At 42.0% G+C, this 20,378-nt stretch overlaps 1 protein-coding gene across 1 annotated transcript in view; it reads right to left on the minus strand.

Annotated features, from left to right (window-relative positions):
* The window catches only part of Agbl1 (AGBL carboxypeptidase 1), an 818,045-nt gene that overhangs the window by 721,164 nt on the left and 76,503 nt on the right, over window positions 1–20,378 (minus strand). The window contains exons 5-9 of the mRNA XM_021168273.2: window positions 11,984–12,192; window positions 7,598–7,763; window positions 6,574–6,638; window positions 2,093–2,209; window positions 485–1,065 (exon numbers count right to left, since the gene is read on the minus strand). Of these exons, the coding sequence (XP_021023932.2) occupies window positions 485–1,065; window positions 2,093–2,209; window positions 6,574–6,638; window positions 7,598–7,763; window positions 11,984–12,192 (1,138 nt within the window). The remainder of the gene's footprint in view (window positions 1–484; window positions 1,066–2,092; window positions 2,210–6,573; window positions 6,639–7,597; window positions 7,764–11,983; window positions 12,193–20,378) is intronic.

Consider the following 20,378-nt stretch of genomic DNA (forward strand, 5'->3'; position numbering starts at 1 on the left):
TCCATTCTGTCCGCAGGGAAACAGCAAAATCACTCTCCAAATACTAGGGCTGAGAAATAAAAGTATGATACTTTTAACTATCAACAAGAAAACCAAACACCAATTTGTAGTAAAAACAAGAGCGATCTCAAATAATCACCTTCTTATTTTTCTGAAAAGATTTCTTTTAGGAAAGTTTCCAGAATGTGGAAACACTAGATGATGCCCCCTGTTGTGATAGTTTGCCATGGATATGATTGCAGGGTTTATATGAGAAGGATCCAAGAAATTCTTTGCCCAGTATTACATGCCTACTACTATCTCATACTTGGATTATAAAATCTCCAGTGTAGAGGCAAGATTATATGTCTCCAAAGGTATTTAAGGTACTCTAGGCTAGTTCTCAGTTTCCTATGAACGGCAGATTATCTGTATAAACCACTCTATTTGTAAAAGGATTTAGAAGAAAAAAAATCTATAACTTCCAAGTCAATAAACCCCTCACCTCTGTACTCCCAGTTTGCGATCCAGCATGGGTTGAGCAGTGGGAGGTGAACAGTGGCCCCAGAGATCAGGAAATGCCATCGTCTTGAATCCCACAGCAGATCTTGTTCTCATAGCATTGGCTATATAAAGATGAGGATCGTGGAAAGGTATGTGTTTGGCATGTGTGTGTAGAAGTTTCTCTGTTGCTTCGATGCTTTCTTCTGGCTTGGTAGAATTGGGAAATGAAGCAGTTATCCTTGGGCAAGAAATTGCTTCTATGTCCCAAGCAGCCTGTTCTAAGGGAGCCTGAATGTCAGAGGTATCATGGCCAGAAGAATTGATCTCCAAACCATTTTGTTGTACGCTTTGGTTCACATTTGTTGCAGATCTTTGTTTTGAGGATGACGGTACACCAGACTTCCCTGTCTTCACCATGTGCAGAATGGACGTGTGGACTGTGTCTTTTCTTTCTTGTCTCGAGGAGCTGTGCTCCCGGTTAAAACAGTGTTGTCTGAGGGAAGCAGCACTTGGAATGTGGTGGTGATTGGCATGCAGAGTGTCTTTGTTGTTCAAATCATCTCCACATTTGGGTTCCAGTTCCTTCAAATTCAAAGTAGAAAAAAGTACATATTAATATTTCCTTCCATATAGAGAATAACAATTTATTTCTATACTAGCTGTCTGCAACCAAAGCTAAGTGTGACCCTTGTGATTTAGGAGCTTTTTCAAAGAGTCAACCAATGGAAATAAATTAAGCTTTAAGCGTAAACAAATGCCAGAGTCTCACAAAAGTCACTCTCAGAAGAGACTTTGGATGAATCAAAAGTAATTCTCTACAGTGTGTAAATTTTTTTGCAACCTCCACCCACTAACCCCTGTTCAATTACAGTCTGACTGAACAACTTCATTTATAGTGGCCTTGGTGATATGCAAAGAAAAGGCTTTCACTGTGCCCCAGGCAGTGCCTTTGATTTGAAGACTTTTTTTTTTTTTAGTTTATACACTGAAATGAAATTTTCTTCCCTGAAATTTTGACCACTGATCCTCTTCTGCTTTCTAGAGTGAAATAGGGTATATCAAGTCCTCTCTACATGTGCCTTTCTATGCCATTTGACATGGCTGGGGTCATAATTTGTTAAAAAGCATAAGAGAATAATAGAGATCAAAGGGAAGGTCTCAGCACCAGCAGCATCCTGGGATAGCATCACCAGATCTAAAATGTTCATTTGCCTTTATTCATGCAGAAGCCTGGATTCTGGACGATCACCTTTAACAATCCATCTCTCATGATGACCTTCCCAATCTGGCAAAAGATGACCTAAATCATCCAGAATTTTCATGTGTTCCTCAATGTGGAGCCAAAACTCTAGGCCCACCCAGCAGGCCGTGGTTAGTAATGTGTAATTTCATTCTGATTCTATCCTTGGTGTAGAGTGTCAGACATTATGCTCCTTGAGATTGTTCTGGTCTCCCTACTCTTTTTCCTTATGTCCTTCTCTCCGAAAGACCTAGGAACAATGATAATGATGAGCAATGTGATTCATCTGCACACCTCCGTTTGGCTTCCCATTGTTCTATAGAGATCACACCATGTGTTTCTAAGAAGTAGATGACAGTCTCTGCTTACCTCAAAGCTACAGGATAGCTCGGGACACATTGCATCATACTGTGCAAGTTCCTCCTCAGGGAGGGCAAGACCAGGTTTGGAACTAAGTTTGCTCAGATCAGTTTCCAAGTCATCATCCTATAGCAGAGGAAGGGAGAGATCACAGTCAAGAAATCCACCCTGCAGGCTGTCAAGACAAGAGACACATCTGCTGCTTTACCAGGTGTCTTAGTCAGGGTTTCTATTCCTGCACAAACATCATGACCAAGAAGCAAGTTGGGGAGGAAAGGGTTTATTCGGCTTATATTTCCATACTGCTGTTCATCACCAAAGGAAGTCAGGACTGGAACTCAAGCAGGTCAGAAAGCAGGAGCTGATGCAGAGGCCATGGAGAGATGTTCTTTACTGGCTTGCCTCCTCTGGCTTGCTCAGCCTGCTCTCTTATAGAACCCAAGACTACCAGCCCAGAGATGGTCCCACCCACAAGGGGCCTTTCCCCCTTGATCACTAATTGAGAAAATGCCTTACAGTTGGATCTCATGGAGGCATCTCCTCAACTGAAGCTCCTTTCTCTGTGATAACTCCAGCTGTGTCAAGTTGACACAAAACTAGCCAGTACACCAAGTGAGGTCCTTAGGTCCTCATCTTTAGACTGTAATGCTAGTCTAGCCAGAAAATAATATATATACTAGGTTATATTTCGAAACTTAAAAGAAAAGCATATAAAGCTTTTATTAAATCATCAATGTCAATATGCATTAGCCCTCATCAGAAATAAATATGCAATAAACTATGTAAGTAATAAAACAGCCTATAAGAGAAACTCTTTGTCTTGCTCATAAACAACATCATTGCTGTTATCATCCCTTTCACCTGGCTACCTTTGCTGTTTGGGTGATTCACCTACACAAACATTTAACAAGTACTTTCCATGCTTTTGTAGCTAGTCTAAGACTTATTGACGTAGAAACACAGGTCCATGGTCCAGTGGGACACGTCTTCTAGTAAGAGAACTGATACAGAAATGAAGTGAATGGAACACAGTTAATTTCTAGCCATCCTGGAAGTGCTGGCAGATGGCATTAAGGCTGGATGGAGTGTGGGTAGCTGTTTGGACTGAGTCACCTGAGAAGGCACACAAAGGAAGTCACTGTGATATAATGAGATCTAGAAGACACAGTGAGCCACATATAAAGACAATTATTCTTGCAAAAATAATAAAATAAAATAAAGGGCCTGCTTGAATTTGCATACAGAAAGAAGATGCCAGGGACATGGAGCAGAAGAGGAAGATCATAAAACAGGAGACAAGACAGCAGCAGAGTATGGCAGATGTGTGAAGTTTCTAGGGACAGTCTATTCTGCTGTGCCTATGTCTCTATGTGGAGCTAAAAGTTCACAAACACTCCTAAATTTCTCTTCATGGAGCAAATCATATGAGTAATTACACTTTTCTTCTAGGTCAGCATCCTGTGATACCTTCAAGGTGAGGCTCACTCCACTCTGAAAACATTTGTGTTTTCCAAGAGTGATGGACTCTTACAGGTACAATATACCCAGGATGATACTGTCCAAACTCTTGGCCTTTCCATACTTTGGACAGATCAAATTTCTTTACTAAAATAGGAAGCAAATACCTACCACAAGCTCTAGAAACACATTTTGAGAGATAAGGAAGAGGCCTAAATCAAAGAATAATGGGATGTTAAATGCTTAAATTTCTGAGTCAAAGAAAAGGAAGAAAATATTATGTCCCATCCATCATACATAATTTTCCTACAAACTTAGAAATCAATGGGAGGAGAGGCCCTTGGTCCTGTGAAGGCTCGATGACCCAGTGTAGGGACATTTCAGGACAGGGAAGCAGGAGTGGGTGGGTTGGTGAGCAGGGGGAGGGGGAATGGGATAGTGGGTTTTCAGGCCAAGAAAGGGGATAACATTTGAAATGTAATATATATATATATATATACATATATATATATATATATATATATATATATAAAATAAAATCAAAAAGAAAAAAGAAAGGAAATTCAAAAAGGAAGAAGTGGGTGGGAAGAAGGCAAGTGTACTCTATGCATGCTCTTCTCCCCACAGTTTGCTCAAATCCAATGCATTCATGAAGAAAACACACAGCCCCCATCTTCTCTCCATGTACCTTTCCTCTTTTCCTATGTTGACTCTGACAGTTCCTAATCAGATCAGAGCATTCAACTCCTCAGACGTTCTTCTCACAAGATTTTCATCGAATGTATCTACTCAGGTGTAGGTCACATCTATCTGTAATTTTCAAATAAGAATGCTACATGCTAAAGGCCTGGGTTAGTCCTATGAGTAGAAAAGAAACAGGTCTGGCTCCTCATCCACATCACAGGCAGCAAATGCTACAGTGTTTACCAAGGAAAAGCTACTTGCTGGATGGGCAGCTCTCTGATGCTTACTGTGTACCCCAAAGCCAAGCCTCATTCCTATGCTACCTCATTACTCTGCAGGTCAGACTTGCAGCCTGTTTTCACCATCTCCTCGGCCATAGGCTGTGATGAATAGTTTCTCAGCCCTCACTAATTTATCTTTCGCTTCTTTCCCAGCTGGATTTTTTATATTTGTTTAGTTTCTACACCCTCGTACCCTACAATCCTTCTAAGAATGGAATCAGAAAAATTATCAGTGCTCCCTACCATTCTAGCTAGCTGTGTGAAGTCAAGCACTGTCATATGCTGTGTCTCCCTGCATCAGATACAAGAGGCAACTGACAGTGCATCAGACATCCAGTTATCAAAGTGTGAGCAAGAGGGGAGTGGAAGGTGGCATTGATGAATGACTGCAGCAGCCCAGTATTATTCAAATGATTCTGCACGTACTCTATAGGCCTGCGTGGCCAAGCCAGAGCAAAGAACCAATTTGCTACTGATGACTTCAGAAATGATTCTATTTATCAACAAAACCCTGGGAACATCAGACTGTCAATAGCAGTCTAAGCTCAAAGATGGGGCTGAGAGATAGTCTCTAGATGTCTGCCACTGTCATCAGCAAGGTGAGAAATTGCTCAGATTGAAAATGCCAAAACCTCTTTCTTCCCAGAAAAGAAAAGAAGGGAACAGAAGAAGGGACAGGAGAAAGAAGGAAGGGGGAGAAGGATAGAAGAGAAGAGGGAGGGGCTTATTTCTTTTATTTGTGTATAATATTTTTAAGTTATGTGTATATGGTGTATATGTATGTGTGTGTTGTATGGTGTGTGTGTGTGTGTGTATGTGAGTGTGTGTGTGTGGTGTATGTAGGGTATGTATGTGTGTGTGTTTGTGTGTGTCTATCTGTGTGTCTATGTGTCTGTGTGCACAGAGGTCAGAGTACAACTTGGCAAAGATGTTCTCTCCATCTACCATGTAGATCGGACAGAACTCCGATCATTAAATTCTGCAGCAATTGCCTTTACCTGCTGAGCCATCGTGCTGGCGCAGAATTGTTTTTAAATTTGAAATTCACTTCTAGGACTGTCATTCAAATCATATGCTACAGATGACAAAATTAAGGGACTATAAACGGAGAAACTTATCCAAAACTGCATACAGCAGGAGAAATAGACAGAATTAGAACTCGTAAACCAACTATCATTTTTCCAGGAGAAGAGTTGTCAATTAAGAATGATTTGGCAGTTCCTGGAAGTATTTTTGGTTCATGTATGAGGGGCAAAATGATGGAAGCTAGGGGTGAATAGTGAGTAGAAAACATGGATGTTGCTTAGCATCCCATAGTATACAAGAAACCCCATTAAAAAACAGAAATATCCAGTCAATATTAAAACAATGTGAAAGTTTAAAACACCTATCACAAAAAAAGACAGTCAACAAGCTATGTTCTTCAGTTCAACAAAGAGACATACCCACTCATTCATGCTTTGTGGATGGCAGGATTTTTGTCATAATGGCAAATTGAGTCATTAAAACAAAGAAGAAGTGGCTCACAGAGTGTAAGATAGTCAATCACTATTTGACCTTTGATTTAAAACAGAAAAGCCTGCTGACCTTCCTTTCATGGATCACTGTGGGACAGGAAACGGGACATCGGTACTGTGGGAACAAAGCTGCACACTTTGCAAAGCAAGGAAGACTGATTCACATGGGCTTGAGTGAGGATGTACAGTGCTACATCTCCATGCAGAATGGACAGGAAATAAGAAAATCAATTTACGAAGACAGGCAAGGTCTAGCCAAAGTTCCCTAAAATATTTTTCTATGCATGTATTAAATACACCAACCCTGGGGGGTAGGGGATACACCAACCCTGATAGAATATTTGAATCATAATCAATAGACTTGGCTTTACAAAGAGACCATGTACTAGATGCATCTAGATGAAAATGACATCTGGAAAATTAAAATCAGTATCTGTGCTTTCCAGACATCACTATCGTTGGGGTAAGTTCAGTAAACATAAGGAAGTCGTCCTTTCTTCTGCACCGTGTCACCATGAATATTATTGCAACCAAGGGCACGTTTACCTACTTCTTTCACAGCCTCCACATCTGAGTCTTTATCCATCTCTTCATCACCATCATCGTCGAAATCTTCTGGATGGGAAAAACAAGGCAAAAGAATGAGGATGCTTATTGTCTGGTATTTATTCTCTCATACATTATGGCTTGCATTTCTTGTAAATGAGGGACCCATTATTAAGCAAGAGCACTGTACCCCAGCACATAGATGCTCGGTGGTTTGTGTACATGCTGTGCACATGAACATACAGAAGGAGGATGCCATGATGCTTAAACTGTTGCTCCATGATGAATCTGGAGGAAAATAACACATGAATGACAGTAGAGTTCCCCTCCCGCTCATTTCAGAGTATTGATTGGTGCAACTGACACTGTCAATGTTTACAGCATGTATTCTAAATCCATTGTAATTTAGATAGTACCTTGATCAGGTCCCTAATTTTAAAATGGAGTAATAGATTTAAGAATTACCCACTAACTTCAGAAAGGATCAGATGCCATGTGATAAAATTTCAACTGTGAAAAATCTGCTCCCTGAAGGATGATGAGATTAAAAAACAAAAACAAACAAAAAACAAAAGCAAAAGCCAAAACAACTAGAATCTTTGACTTTAAGGTCTTCCTGGAGGTTGAATCACGACACTTTCAGATATTCTAAAATGTGTATCACAGGGTTTTACACGGTGAAAATTTTATTTCAGTTTTTCCAAACAACAAATTAATTCCACCAATAGACAGTACAGCAAAGAGGTTGGGTCACAAAATTGGTGGAAAGATGACTTTTCTTAATTAGATGAGATGACAGTACAGGCATTCGGTAGCCACCAGGCAATGTGGCACAGCTAATAATTAGGGACCACATGAGAAAGCTTGATGCTTATTCTTCCTGTTTATGAGAAATCTACTCTTTCATACATGTCTCTAATGAGTTTATCAAAAGATCACAGTTGACCTGTACAATCACTGTTTCTGCTTTAATCCCCATCTCTCTGACATGCTGTAAAATGCAGTCATCTTAGAGCTGAGCTACCTACCTTCAGTCAGATGGAGTGGGAGCTCTGAGCTGGTGCTCCCAGGGGCTGGGAAGGTATAGGCACTGCTGGCTGTGACCAGGGGAAGCCGACTCGCAGGGTAACACTGTCTGAGGATCTGGATCACAGCAGAGATCACAAGTTCCATGTTCTTGTTCTCCAGGCAGGTCTGAGCAGAGAGAATATAACAGACCTCATGTGCAGCTCCCATGCAGGGACATTATTTTAGATAATGAAATGCACACAGCCTAAGTGGCCAGTAAAAAGCCTTACTGCATGATGTTTAGTAGTTGGAGCATTCTAATGGAGAACGTTGCCTAGTGAGAATGTGCATTTTCTATTTCCGTTTTGCTGCTCAGGTTAGTATTGTGATGAATTTACTCTGAAAGCAGGCTTGAACTTATTTCAAGGGAGGCTGCACCTGAGACAAGTCCTTATGCAGGATGCCTGAGGAAAGAGGAGTGACATCATCCTTCAGGCACTCCTGAGTCACTGTGAATGATTGCCTTGTTAGGGAATGGGTGGGCGAATTAATGGAAATCTTGCTTTTCTCTTTTGGCTATTATCTGAACAGAAAGAGAGAAAGGAAAAGGGATAAACTAAGCAAGTCCCATATGCCTATATTAGCCAACTTGCTGGTCTCCAAGCCCTCTGTGCAGACCCTGCTTGATACTTACTCAAAGAAAAGGAAACTTGGGTTTGCAGATGTAACATTTTGATGGCAATGGAACATGACAATACCTGTCTTTACAGACACTGTGAAAAATGGACAAACAAGTTTACTAAATTGAGACAGAGTCGACGTAGCTCAGTAACTCTTTGGCCAAAAAGAGTTTTCCCCGGTAGCTTAGAAAATGTGTTGTGTACTGAACTTGATGTAGAAATGTGTTCAGGATGAGCCTCCAGTCTGGGAATATTAAAGGGTACAGAAACTTCTTAGACCAAGGAGCCATAGGAATTGGCTGGTGAGCATCCCCCCATAAGGCCTGTATTACGGTGCTGTCCTACTGTGGTACCTCTATACTCATACTACAGATGGCTCATGGAAGTAAAGAGAGTTAAATATCAATAAAAATATAGCTGGGGAAGTGGTTCCACCGGTAAAGTACTTATAATGTAAACATAAGACTGTAACATTGATACCCTAGGAAAGCACAGAACAGTATATTTATAATCTGGAAAAATAGAGTTAGAAGAACATAGAGACCTTGCTGGCCAGCCAGCATAACCAAATTTGTGGAGTCCAGGTTCAGTGAGAGATCCTTTCTCCAAAAATAAAGTGGAAAGGAAATGAGGAAGCCACTAGATATCTGGCTTCTATACACACACACACACACACACACACACACACATATACATGTATATATATATATATATATGTGCATCTACACTCACACGCATGTGTGCACACATATACAAGAATTAGCAATGAGGGCTCTAGATACTGCTCAGGGTTAGAGCCCTTGCCTAGAATGTACAAAGCCTGCATTCAGTCCCCAGCCAGCCCTGTGAACACAAAAGGCAAACTGTAAAATATAAGTGAGGCAACTAAAAAACAGAAATGTCTTAATGCAATCAAGAATGCCACTTCCTCTCTAGTGTGCTCAAATGGTACCAATCAAGTGTCTCCGAGGACACAGCAGGAAACACTCCCGGTGCAAAATGAATTGGTTGAACAAATTTCACCTCTTTGGCCTGGTCAAATGGCCCCAAGTGTTTGTTGTAAAGTGATTAGTATTGAAAAGAAGAAAATGGAGTGTGGAAGAGAAATAAAAAAGGTAAATAGATGCAGATTGGAGACGACGTTCTGAGCTGCAGCCTTAGGAAAGACAGAGCTAAGTCCTAACCAAGAGCGTCCAAATTGCCAACATGTGAGAGCCCTGCTCTATCTGTAATGGCCATTGACATGGTCACTGATGATGATTGACGGCAACTGCTCTTTTGCTTTGTGTGAGATAGTCCAGGTGAGAGCTGAGTAGAAGAAGAGAAGCAAGCTTATGCATCTGAAAAGTGTGGCTCATACGATGAGCACGATACACAGAGGGTATCAAGGAGGGGGTATTAAAATGTACCTAGTCCAGGGCATTAACAATCACATGCACCATGCCCCTTGATAATGGGCCAGGTAGTAAGTAGGAGGGAAATGTCAGAAGACATCATCAGGTTAAAAGGTGAAGCTGGTAAAAAAAAAAAAAAAAAAAAAAAAAAGTCCCTGCAGGAGAACATATTATTTTAAAGACTGAAAGCTAAATGGGGCTATCAGTGCATGTGTGGAGTCCAAGTCATGGGAGTTTCCACACATGTAATATGCACACATTTCTATGTAACAGGCTAATCACATCATGGCCAATGTATGCAGCATTGTTCCATAACCCTTCTCAGGCTATTTCTTCATATAATACCGATCAGACATTACAGCATGGATTGAATAAACCTCACTATAAAGTGTAGGCTCTGCCTCCACTCACCTTTAGCTCCCTTTTACAACAGCAACTGGAGGCCGGGACCTGCTTGTTTGCTTTATGGAGGGATTACAGACATTACTGACTAGTCAAGGCACTGCTTCTGAAGCTCTGCCTATGTACTGGCAGCCCCTGACATACCAGGGCTTCATTTGCTGTAATATTTTTTTCACTGAGTCCCTCTCTTCAATAAGCAACTGTAAGAATCACCATCTCTTCCCTCTTCTGACCTTTTAGATAATTTTAGTACAGAATGGAGAAACAGCCAATAATATAGAGGACAGGCTGGGTGATCATGCCACCTGGAATGTGAGTGCCTGGCACCAGCTATCAAGGGGGAAATCTCACAAGGACTGAGTGAGATTAGAGACTTGGGGGATCGTGAGCCTACAGAGCACAGGGAAGCCTGGAAAAACTGAAAGCACTGCTTGATCCAGAAAAGGCAGAATGAAAAATGCAGCTATTTCATGACTGAGAAGCTCTGAACTCAGTAATGACAGAGAAAAACCAGGGGTGAGAGCAGACAGAAAATTAGATATTGGTTTGCAGCGCAGGATCACATTAGTGTTTAGAGGAGAATGCTATTTTAAAAGGAATAGGAAATGTCTAGTGACGCGATGAGGGGAGACCCCAGCACTCTCATCGGCTGCTTCATTGCCTCCACATGTACTTGTGGAGAGTAAATTTGGAAAGTTTCCAGAGAGGAGCAATGGGCACCAGAGACCGGCACCTGGGAAGATAACAGGGAACATGAGGCATATGAATGTGAGCAGACGATGGGTATCTGGGATACTCATGTCCCCAGCGGGATGGTATTTAAATCAGCCCCAGTCAAGTGTAGCTGAGGAGTGTGTTACTTGAGTTGGAACCCAAAATAACCTTATATTACACACCCCACTTGGTGCAGATAAGTGCCAAACAAGGGAGTCACTATTCCCTTTGCCTGGGACATTTCCCCCCTTAAACTTGGTATCATGAGCTGTCTAATAATTTATATTTGGGTGTCTCCCACTTACAGAGGAGTTAATGTCTCTACATGATCTTCTCCCTCCACCTATAGGTGTCGCTCTTCCTTTGTTGGTCTCACAGACCACCTAAAAAACTCTTTCTCATTGGATGGTTCATTTATTTAATGCCTGCCTTCTGCTAGGATGTGTGTCCCATGAGATCAGAAGTCTAATTGGCCATGTTCCTCACAGATTCCCAGTAATATTTAGTCCAGTGACAGCTCACACTCAGAAGAAAATAAAGAAACTACTTTAAATATTAAAAAAAAAAACAGTATGCATTTGCCTGAACACATGAGTCATGTGAACTTAGTGTACAAAAAATTCTAAATGTTTCTATTCCATTTCATTTTTGTGTGTACGTTTATGTTTCTTTTATTTCTTTTGTTGTTGGTATTGTTTGAAACAGGGTTTCTTGGTGTAGCCTTGGCTGTCCTGGAACTTACTCTGTAGATCAAGCTGGTCTCAAACTCAGAGACCTGCCTGCCTCTGCCTCCTGAGTGCTATGCTTAAAGGCATGCACCACCACCATGCTGGATCATATGTTCCTTAAAAAAATAGCAAGTTGATGATTTGCAATGTAAGATGATGGTTTAAAAGTTTCACAGCTTTAGGCTAGGAGCTGTTATTCTGGAGCCCTACCCAATCACTATTCTCTTTGTCATTTCTAGTAATGTGCAGACAATAAACACATAATGATTGAATAAGTGAATTAATGAATGAATGAACACATACTGATTGAATGAGAATAAGAATGAGTAAAGGAAAAGGGATTTGAATCCAGAACACCTGCCATATTGAAACAAGAACCACATTGAAGTTGTTTTCCCGTTTTCCCCGCTCTGTTCAGGACAATCTCCAAGTCTTGGAGCATTACCCAGAAACCATCCACCTGCTGTGGAAATCCCCATGCTGGCTACCTGTGCAATGCTGAAGAGAGTCTCCATGCCTTGGGCTGCCAAGAAGGCCTCCCTGCCAGAGCGGAGGGCTACAATGTGCCTGAGGCAGAGCAGAAGCCCATGGCGGATCGTCACATAGGCATTGGTCACATCGCGGCTGTGCCAGTCCTGATGCAGCCTGAGCAAGCTGTTGACATAGCCTCTATTCACTGCCCTGCGGCAGTTAGACTCTGGAGACAAAGGGAAAAGGTCGTGTCAATCACAGCTCCGCAGGAAACAGTTGCGGGAGAATGCCACACTGTGTTGCTACATAATACTTACAATGGCAATAACAGTTCAGCATATAAAACTGGCAGGTGTTATTTATACAAAATCAACATTTGTAGTAGTAGGACATGGGGTTGTAACAAGCCCCCTTATATGGTGACCTGAGAAGGACACAGCATCACTTCTGTAGTACTCCTGACAGATCACATGACCTTAATCTAAGCATTAGGAAAGCCAGCAAACTCATAATGAGGTAAATGCTACAAGACATGCGACCTATATTGTTCACAAATGTCAGGATCATAAAAAGAGAAAAAATAAAAGACATGGAATGGCGACAGAAAAAAAAAAAAACTAAGAAGACCTGACACCTAAGAACAGTATGTAATTAAAATTCAAATAATAGTCCAATGGTTTTTTTCCTTTTGCTAGAAAAAGCATCAGTGACCCAGGGGTTAAAATTCGGGTAAAGTGTGTAGATCACTTCATAATACCGTGTCAATGTTTATGCTATGTCGCGCTTTCTTTCTGATTGAAGCACTCCCTCTCCCTCTCCCATAAGACTCTAAGATCTTGAAACTCACACTATTCACAAGACCCTTCCCAAGGCTACAAAACAGTAAGTAACTGTAGTGATAGAGGAGGTACTGGGGGAGCCACCACCTGCAAGTTCTGAAGGGAACGGCCGCAAGTGTCATGAGTCATTGCTCAGACCACTTGATGCAGCTGTCTGTCTGAGTCACCCACATCCCAGGAACTAACCTTTCACCATGCTCCTACAAAGCAACCACAATAACCTCCGTTGTATCACTAAGCAGACTTAAATAGAATCTTTTCTTTGGTTTGTCATCAGTACCCTTTTCTGTGATGAATATATGTTTATTCATGTCTCCACAGGGAAAGTCACATAACACAATTGGCACTCAACGTCTGCTTGACAGAGCCATAGATAATACTGAAAGACGCTGTTGAATGGATCATGCTACTGGCATTAAGACATACAACTGAGTCTGATATATCTGAGGGTGGGGCATCCTCGGGGACAGTCCCAATGCAGTGCAGCTACTTTCCTCCATGTAGTGTGGCTCCTTGCTAATAGTGGCTGTTGTATGCTCCCTGCAATGGATTGATAAAACATGTAACTGATGCTAAGTCATCTGAGGGGTGAATGGCCTTGGAGGAAATCACAGGGTAGTTGTCTTCCTCCAGGTGATACAAGATGGTTCATCTTGAGTCAGGCATGGGTTTGAACATGCACCTAGATGACTGCTAGAGCAGAGATACTTCAATACTGAAAGAGCTCCAAGGAGGGCCATGGTAGCATCTATGGATGGTAAGACCTGGAAGTCCTCTCTGAAGGGAACCACATCTGAACTTTCTGCCTTCAGTGAACTTCGCTCATGTAATGGGGGAGTTGCAGTGGGAGAAAGATGTGTAGATCTTCCCCCAGCACTAGCGTGAAGAGTGGGAAAGCTGAGGTGGAGGTATTTGCTTATCATTATGGCTGATGGGACACAAGACAGAGAAGTACACTTTAGATCTTGCTAATGAGCTCCTCCTGGCATCCCCAAGCATGGAATCCATGGGAAGAAATCAGACAGCATAAAGAAAAAAGAGTGAGGTCAAAGAGATAGAGAGTACTATTCCAGCCCAACCCTTGATACAGAGAAATTGGGATCCTTGACAACCCTCAAGAGACTGGAAGCCCCAGGGTGTTTAGAGGTAAGGTGGGGTGGGGGTTGGGAGCATCCACCTGGAGATGGGGTGGGGTGGGGAGGAGGTGTGGGATGTGGAGCAGTCAGAGGGTGGATGGGGAGGGGCAGGGAATAGAATATGGAGTGTAAAAAATGAATTACAAATAAAATTAAATTAAGAAAAAAAGAATGGAAGCTTCCACAACCAGGAAGCATTCTATCTCTGAACTGTTAGAATTTGGAAATAATTTTAAGCAAGGTATGGACTAGTCCCTCACAGCCATGCTTGTGAAGCTCAGAGACATGGATGCAGACAGACCAGTCTAACTACTAAGTGGAGTAACTGAACAATGTATCTGCCCATCCCTCCTAGAGACAAGGACTTTATATGTCGTGATGCAAGGGTCCCTCGTGGACAGGCTCATACACACCATTAGGAATACTTGATTACTGAGTGAAGTCCTCATGAATACCAAGAATGGAAAGAGGATGGACAGATGTTACTAAGGGAATTAGGTGACAGGTACTATCCGATGCCCATTTCACTGCACTGGCAACTTTGTGTTCACTAAAGAGTTAAAAAAGAAATTACTTCCAAGGGGCCTCAAGACTAGTTTGGAGCTTTAGTGGCCCTGCAATGTCCCACAAAGTAAGGCAAAATTGAAGGTTGGAGGGACTCTGACAAATCTTCATGCCTCAACCTGGCACGTAAGTCATGTTCATGAGGTACATGCCAAATATTTCACCTTGTGAGGAGGTATACATGTGGGAGTTTTTCCCCATGATGGGTCCTTTCAGCAGCCAGGTGTGGCTGAGAAAGAAGCAATGGGTGCTGGACTGGAGCCTGTCAGACCCAGGAAGCCAGCTTTCAAATTGCCTTCTAAATGCCCATAGATCATCGCTGCCATCAGCCTCAGTTATGGAGAGAAGCGTCCCTTTTCTTTGCAACAGGCAGTGCTTACTTCAGAGACTCATAACCTGTTATGGTGCTGGAAATAAGTGACTGTTACTATGACATAGTGGTTCAATGTTTCCATAAATGGAAGAAAATAAGCTGACATACACATCACCTCCTCCAAGGCTCAGAGAACACTTCTTCTCAAGGGCCAGGAAGCTCACAAACTTACAATATTGACAAGGTACCCATTTCCAAAGTTAGGTAAACAGTCAATAGTTGTGGACCAAAGACTGTTTAGTAGAGCACCTGCTTGCAAGCTGGGCAGGGAGTGTCGGCTATGCTGGTCTGTGAGTCATGACCCATGCAGGGATCCAGTGTTTGAGTGATGTAGCCGCCTGAGTTTCTTTTGTTCTTTTAAGTAACCCATTATTCAAGCTCCTGTAAGTCACATTCCAAAATTAATTGGTTCCCCAAGATAGACTTTCTATATCATCAATTCTTTGGTGTGTCATTCCCTATCTGAGAGGAACAGGCATTTGTTTGTAACTCCCTGAGAAAAGTTACACAACAGCTTATTTTTAGATTTTGTTAAATAGAGGTTATATAAGAAAAATCTCCTACTTTTTAATAAATTCACTATTGAAAAATGTGTCTGTAAGTTTTTCTCAGAAAGAAAAAAAAGAAAATAATGTTGGGTTAGGAATAGAGAGAGATGGGGGAAGGGCAAAAAGAAAAGGAGGGAAGGCAAGAATGACTGAAGGAAGAAGGAAAGGAGGAGACATCTTCATCATATTTCTATTCTCTGTGACTCTACTAGGTTTGCTGAAGAAAAAGATCAAGTAAGACACTGATTCAAAGGTTGTTATGTGTAAGAGACATGCTGTGTGCTTTTCCCACAGTCGAGAAGCCAGTTAAGGGACGACCACTGGGTCACATGTCTATATGCTTACCCTGTCAACATTTGCTTCCTCTGCTCTAGTGAAACCTTCCCCTCTCCAGGCGTGACGCCAACATGATGTATTTATTCCTCAACTCATGGACCCTAAAGTAGTACTTCATTCTCCAGCCAGCCAGATTAAATGCACTGCATCCAAACCATACAAGCAAGCCCTCTTCATACCATACTCCATTGAAGGAATGAGTCAGCAACCTCTGTGAGCAAGCCCTTAAATGGACCACAACCTTTAATGAAGGTTGGTCCCCTCATGTGCTCTCTTTCCATCATACACAGAACTCCAAGACATATCCAGATTCCTTCCCAGAATCAATGGTTCATCCCTCTTTTCTCCGGGTCTGAAACCAATAACCGCATCTGTAACAACTTAGATTCTGTTCTATCATCTTGTTAGACACAGCAAACCAAATCTCACCCTGGTCAGCACTGTTCTCATGGATGGCTGTCTGAGCTTATGGCTCCTCTAGAGAGAAGGACTGTGAAACCAAACTACAAAGAAATTACGGCAGAAGGCAGGGCTCAGAACAGAAAGGGAACTCCTCACAAAAAGACTATTAAACACCAATGTGGGCTGTGGAAAGAGAGCAAGATACACTGCTTATGTTCAGGCCAAGGCAGACAGTTCACCATGAAGGGTTACTTTGTGAGGTTTCCTTGTGGCTGATAGAGATTTAAAAGTTCTGCCTTCCCCTCTGCTACACCATGATTTCTCTGTCCCAGTTTTCCAGGTTATATCCACTGAGACTATTGTATGGATGTGTTCATCAAGATATCTTGCAAGTTGTCTCTGAAGAAACACAAGACCAAGGATAACTCCAAGGTACCTCTGTCAACAGTTAGTCTATGCTCTTTTTCAAATTAACTTCCCTGCACTAAGGGGTGAGAGAATGCGTGTGGAGATGTCAACCCAACTAGAGGGCTGTGGTCTTCGAGCTCCTACAAATGAGGCATACTGTGGAGCTCTAGATGGCTGACTCTGTGACTTTGCCACAGATGTTCAAACCTCGCCCTTCTCTTGAGGCTCCATGGCTCCTTTATAGGATCTACTCCTGCTGGTTTATGAGACAATATGTGCTTCTAGCCAAATGTGTGTGAGGGAGCTCCCTTGAGCTATAGTCAGAAGAGCAGAATTATAGCTTCAAGTATTATTTTTCCACAAGACCATGTAAGTGCACACAAGTGTTAAAAAAAAAAACAGCAGGGAAATTTAATGTTGTATTCCACTGAGGTTCTCCTCATAATATTAACAGACTTTTTATTTTGCTTGTTTATAACATTTTAAATTGCAGGGCTTCACTCAACACCCCTGAGAATTTTGACCCATGTGTGGAGTTGATTTTATTTTGGCTTTTCCTTTTACAATATTCTGTGCAGCCATGACCCTGAATTGAGAGTGATGAGACTTATGCCCAGTGATAGGTTTGTAAAAGGCTTAAAGCTCTTCAGAAGCTTCCTTTAACGGATTAGTCCTCTGTAGCAAAAGTATGCCTTGCCTTGACTGGTCTTGGCTACAGTCCTTAGCTGCCTGAATGGGGTTCCAGTCTATCTTATATCCAGTTTTTAAAAGAAAACTGGGGACTAACCAGGAGGCATTAAAGGACAATATTTCTTGATGAAAAGTGTCAGAATGGCAAATATGGGACACTGGGGGAGGGTGGATAACATTTCTTTTTATCTATTTTAAGGCAATGCGACCAATAATACATTATCCAAATGACCTTCATTCATTATTCTCTTTGGGTGGAAAGAAGTGAGTAACGGAGAAAAAAAAATCTTTAATTGTCTGAGAGAAAAATCCCTTATCAAATAGCAATGATTTTATTCATGGTTTTCCTGTTAATCCCCAACAAGCTGCCATGTTTACTAACACCTGAAGAAACTAAGCCCCCTTCTTTTCTGACCCTACATCAGTCAATCTTTCTCTGAGAATGGTTTGGGAAGTTTTGTAAAAGTCAATATGCATCTACCAGCCGACAAGTGGAGATTCATCAAACTTTGGAAGAGCAAAAGTGGAGAAGAGCCAAAGAATGAAATGAGGGTCACTGGGATCAGTGGCTCAGAGGAGTTCCTGGGAGATCTGAGAGAAAAACACCACTTCTCAGCATAGAAAAATACTCAGAAGAAAATGTGAGTTTTCAGATCCAGCTCTAGGTGAGCTCAGAGTCTGGAGGACTCTAAGTTTTCTAACCCTCTTTCAAGAAGACCAGCTCTTCTATAGTCTGACTATATAAATGGCTTCTTCCTAAACTTGTTTTTAGAAAAATCAATTCCTATTTTATGAAGGTGTGTGTGCGTGTGTATGTGTGTGTGTGTGTGTGTGTGTGTGTGTGTGTGTGTGTGTGTGTGTGTATACATTTTCACTTCCTAGAAAGATGAGGCAAGGTACACAGACTGGGATATGGAAGTAGGGAGAGAAGTCCTGAAGCCTATGTCTCCCTGCTTCCTACATATCCCTTGTTAGGTTGGCCACTCCAACTACAGCTAAATATCTTTGGCCCATTTTCCATTGTGGAATCCTTGAACAGCAAAGAATTGATTCATTTGTGTTCTCTCTCACTCCTGTTCAGCTTTCTCTGCTGTACTCCTCTCCCTGGGTAATGTCCTCTTGGAGCTTTACTTGTAGCTAATTCTCAATCTGAAACGTGGTATACAGGAATCCTTATTTTTACTCAAAGTGTTCTTAATTGGAGTTAATTTTTTTACTTTAGTGGAGACACCCACTGGTGTAGATTTTACACTCAGGTAAGAAGAAAAATAAATAAAGCAGAAAGAATTATGCTAAGAAATCAGTGGTACTTAGCCAAGTTAGCTCCAAAGAGGGGTTATTGGTGGTCCTGATTGCCTGTTCAGGTTCTTCTTACATGGCTACTCCAAGTGTTTTACAATACATTTAAATAATTAAGAGTGTAAGGGAAGAATCATCCTGTGTTTGGAGCTACAGCCTGTAGACTTTTGGTGTATGCCATGTTGTCAATGTTTAATCACAGGGCAAGCAGGCCTGCAGGTTACCATAGCAACCACCTCACCTTTTGTCTTACCCCATCTCCTTTAAAAGTGAATTATCTACCTAGCCCCTGAAGGCATTGGTGAGCAGAACCATCCTTACAAAGATATTTGTCTTCTAAACAGAAAAGCCTAGAGACCTATAAGCCTCAAAGGACTGACCTTCTCCTAGAGAATCTGGAGCCTCATGGCAGCTGCTTGTGAGAGATGTTTCGGGTCCCAGATTACTAGTACATCTACAGGCACCCCACTACTCTGTCCTCTTACTTGGCAAAGGAAAAGGAAGTTGTCTGCCATTGCTGTTCTTTATTCCCTTATCTTAGGATTGTCTCATTTTTTTTTTTTAGAGGTAGAGTAAGGAAATGTAGGACTCTGCAGCAGAGGAGCATATGAGACCCTAGCAGCTGCATCCTGGAATAAGGCACACAGATACACCTCTAAATTCATCATTGCTGTCCACAGGTATGTCCTTGCTTTCATTTCACACCCAGGATCTTAGGATCAGGGGGTGAAGAGGACACAACATCTGTTCCAACACCACTGGGAGTAACTGGGACCAGCAGGATCCAGGGACGCAGGAACCCTGTCAGTCCTGATCTCTGTGAAGACCCTTTTGCATTCTGACAGCTGTCTATCTGGAGGCCTGAACAAGGCTGGGCTCCACCACAGTCCAGCTGTGCACAAGTGAGCATGTTATTTCACATCTCCACTGTTTAGTCTTTTTAATCTTAAAGACAAGACAAACAACCGCTTCTTTGCTCTTAGTTTGAGAGTGTTAATTGAAATAATATCAGAAAGTAAGCCATCTTATGCCAGAGACACACTGACTGCTCAATGCCTGCTGCCTGAGAAGATCACCATCATCAACACAATCGGCACTGTTTATGAGTCTATCAACCTCTCTGTTCTTATGCACAACAGAGAGTCAAATGTTCCATCACTATGTGTTCCTTTTGAAAGCCCCATTCAAGAACAGAAGCATCAGGGTCACATAGCTTTTGAGGGTGAGCATTCGCTCTACCATTTACCATTCACCATGTGAATCAAAATAAATCCATAGATGTGAGTCCTTATATAAGACCAAGAACAAATTACCCTTTCCAAAACTACATTGACACAGTATTAAAATTCCTATTCCAGAAAGAAGTAGGGCATAGAAAGCAGGAGCTAGAGAAAGTACCCAAGGAGCTGAAGGGGTCTGCAACCCTATAGGTGGAACAACAATATGAATTAACCAGTACCCCCAGAGCTTGTGTCTCTAGCTGCATAGGTAGCAGAATATGGCCTAGTTGGACATCATTGGGAGGAGAGGCACTTGGTCTTACAAAGATGGTATGCCCCAGTACAGGGGGAATGCCAGGGCCAGGAAGCGGAGTGGGTGGGTTGGGGAGCAGGGCAGGGGGAGGGGATAGGAAACTTTCGGGATTGCATTTGAAATGTAAATGAAGAAAATATCTAATAAAAATTTGTTTGGGGGAAAAAAAAGAAAGAAAGAAAGCGGGAGTAGTACCAAAGCAAGACCAATAACCACTACAGGGAATCCATGGCAGAGCAAGTCAGCTCACCATAATAGAGAGCAAGCAGGGGGATTCAAATGAG

The sequence above is a fragment of the Mus caroli genome, unplaced genomic scaffold, assembly GCF_978045245.1.
Source record: "Mus caroli unplaced genomic scaffold, Mus_caroli_1 scaffold_8, whole genome shotgun sequence".
NCBI lineage: Eukaryota > Metazoa > Chordata > Mammalia > Rodentia > Muridae > Mus > Mus caroli.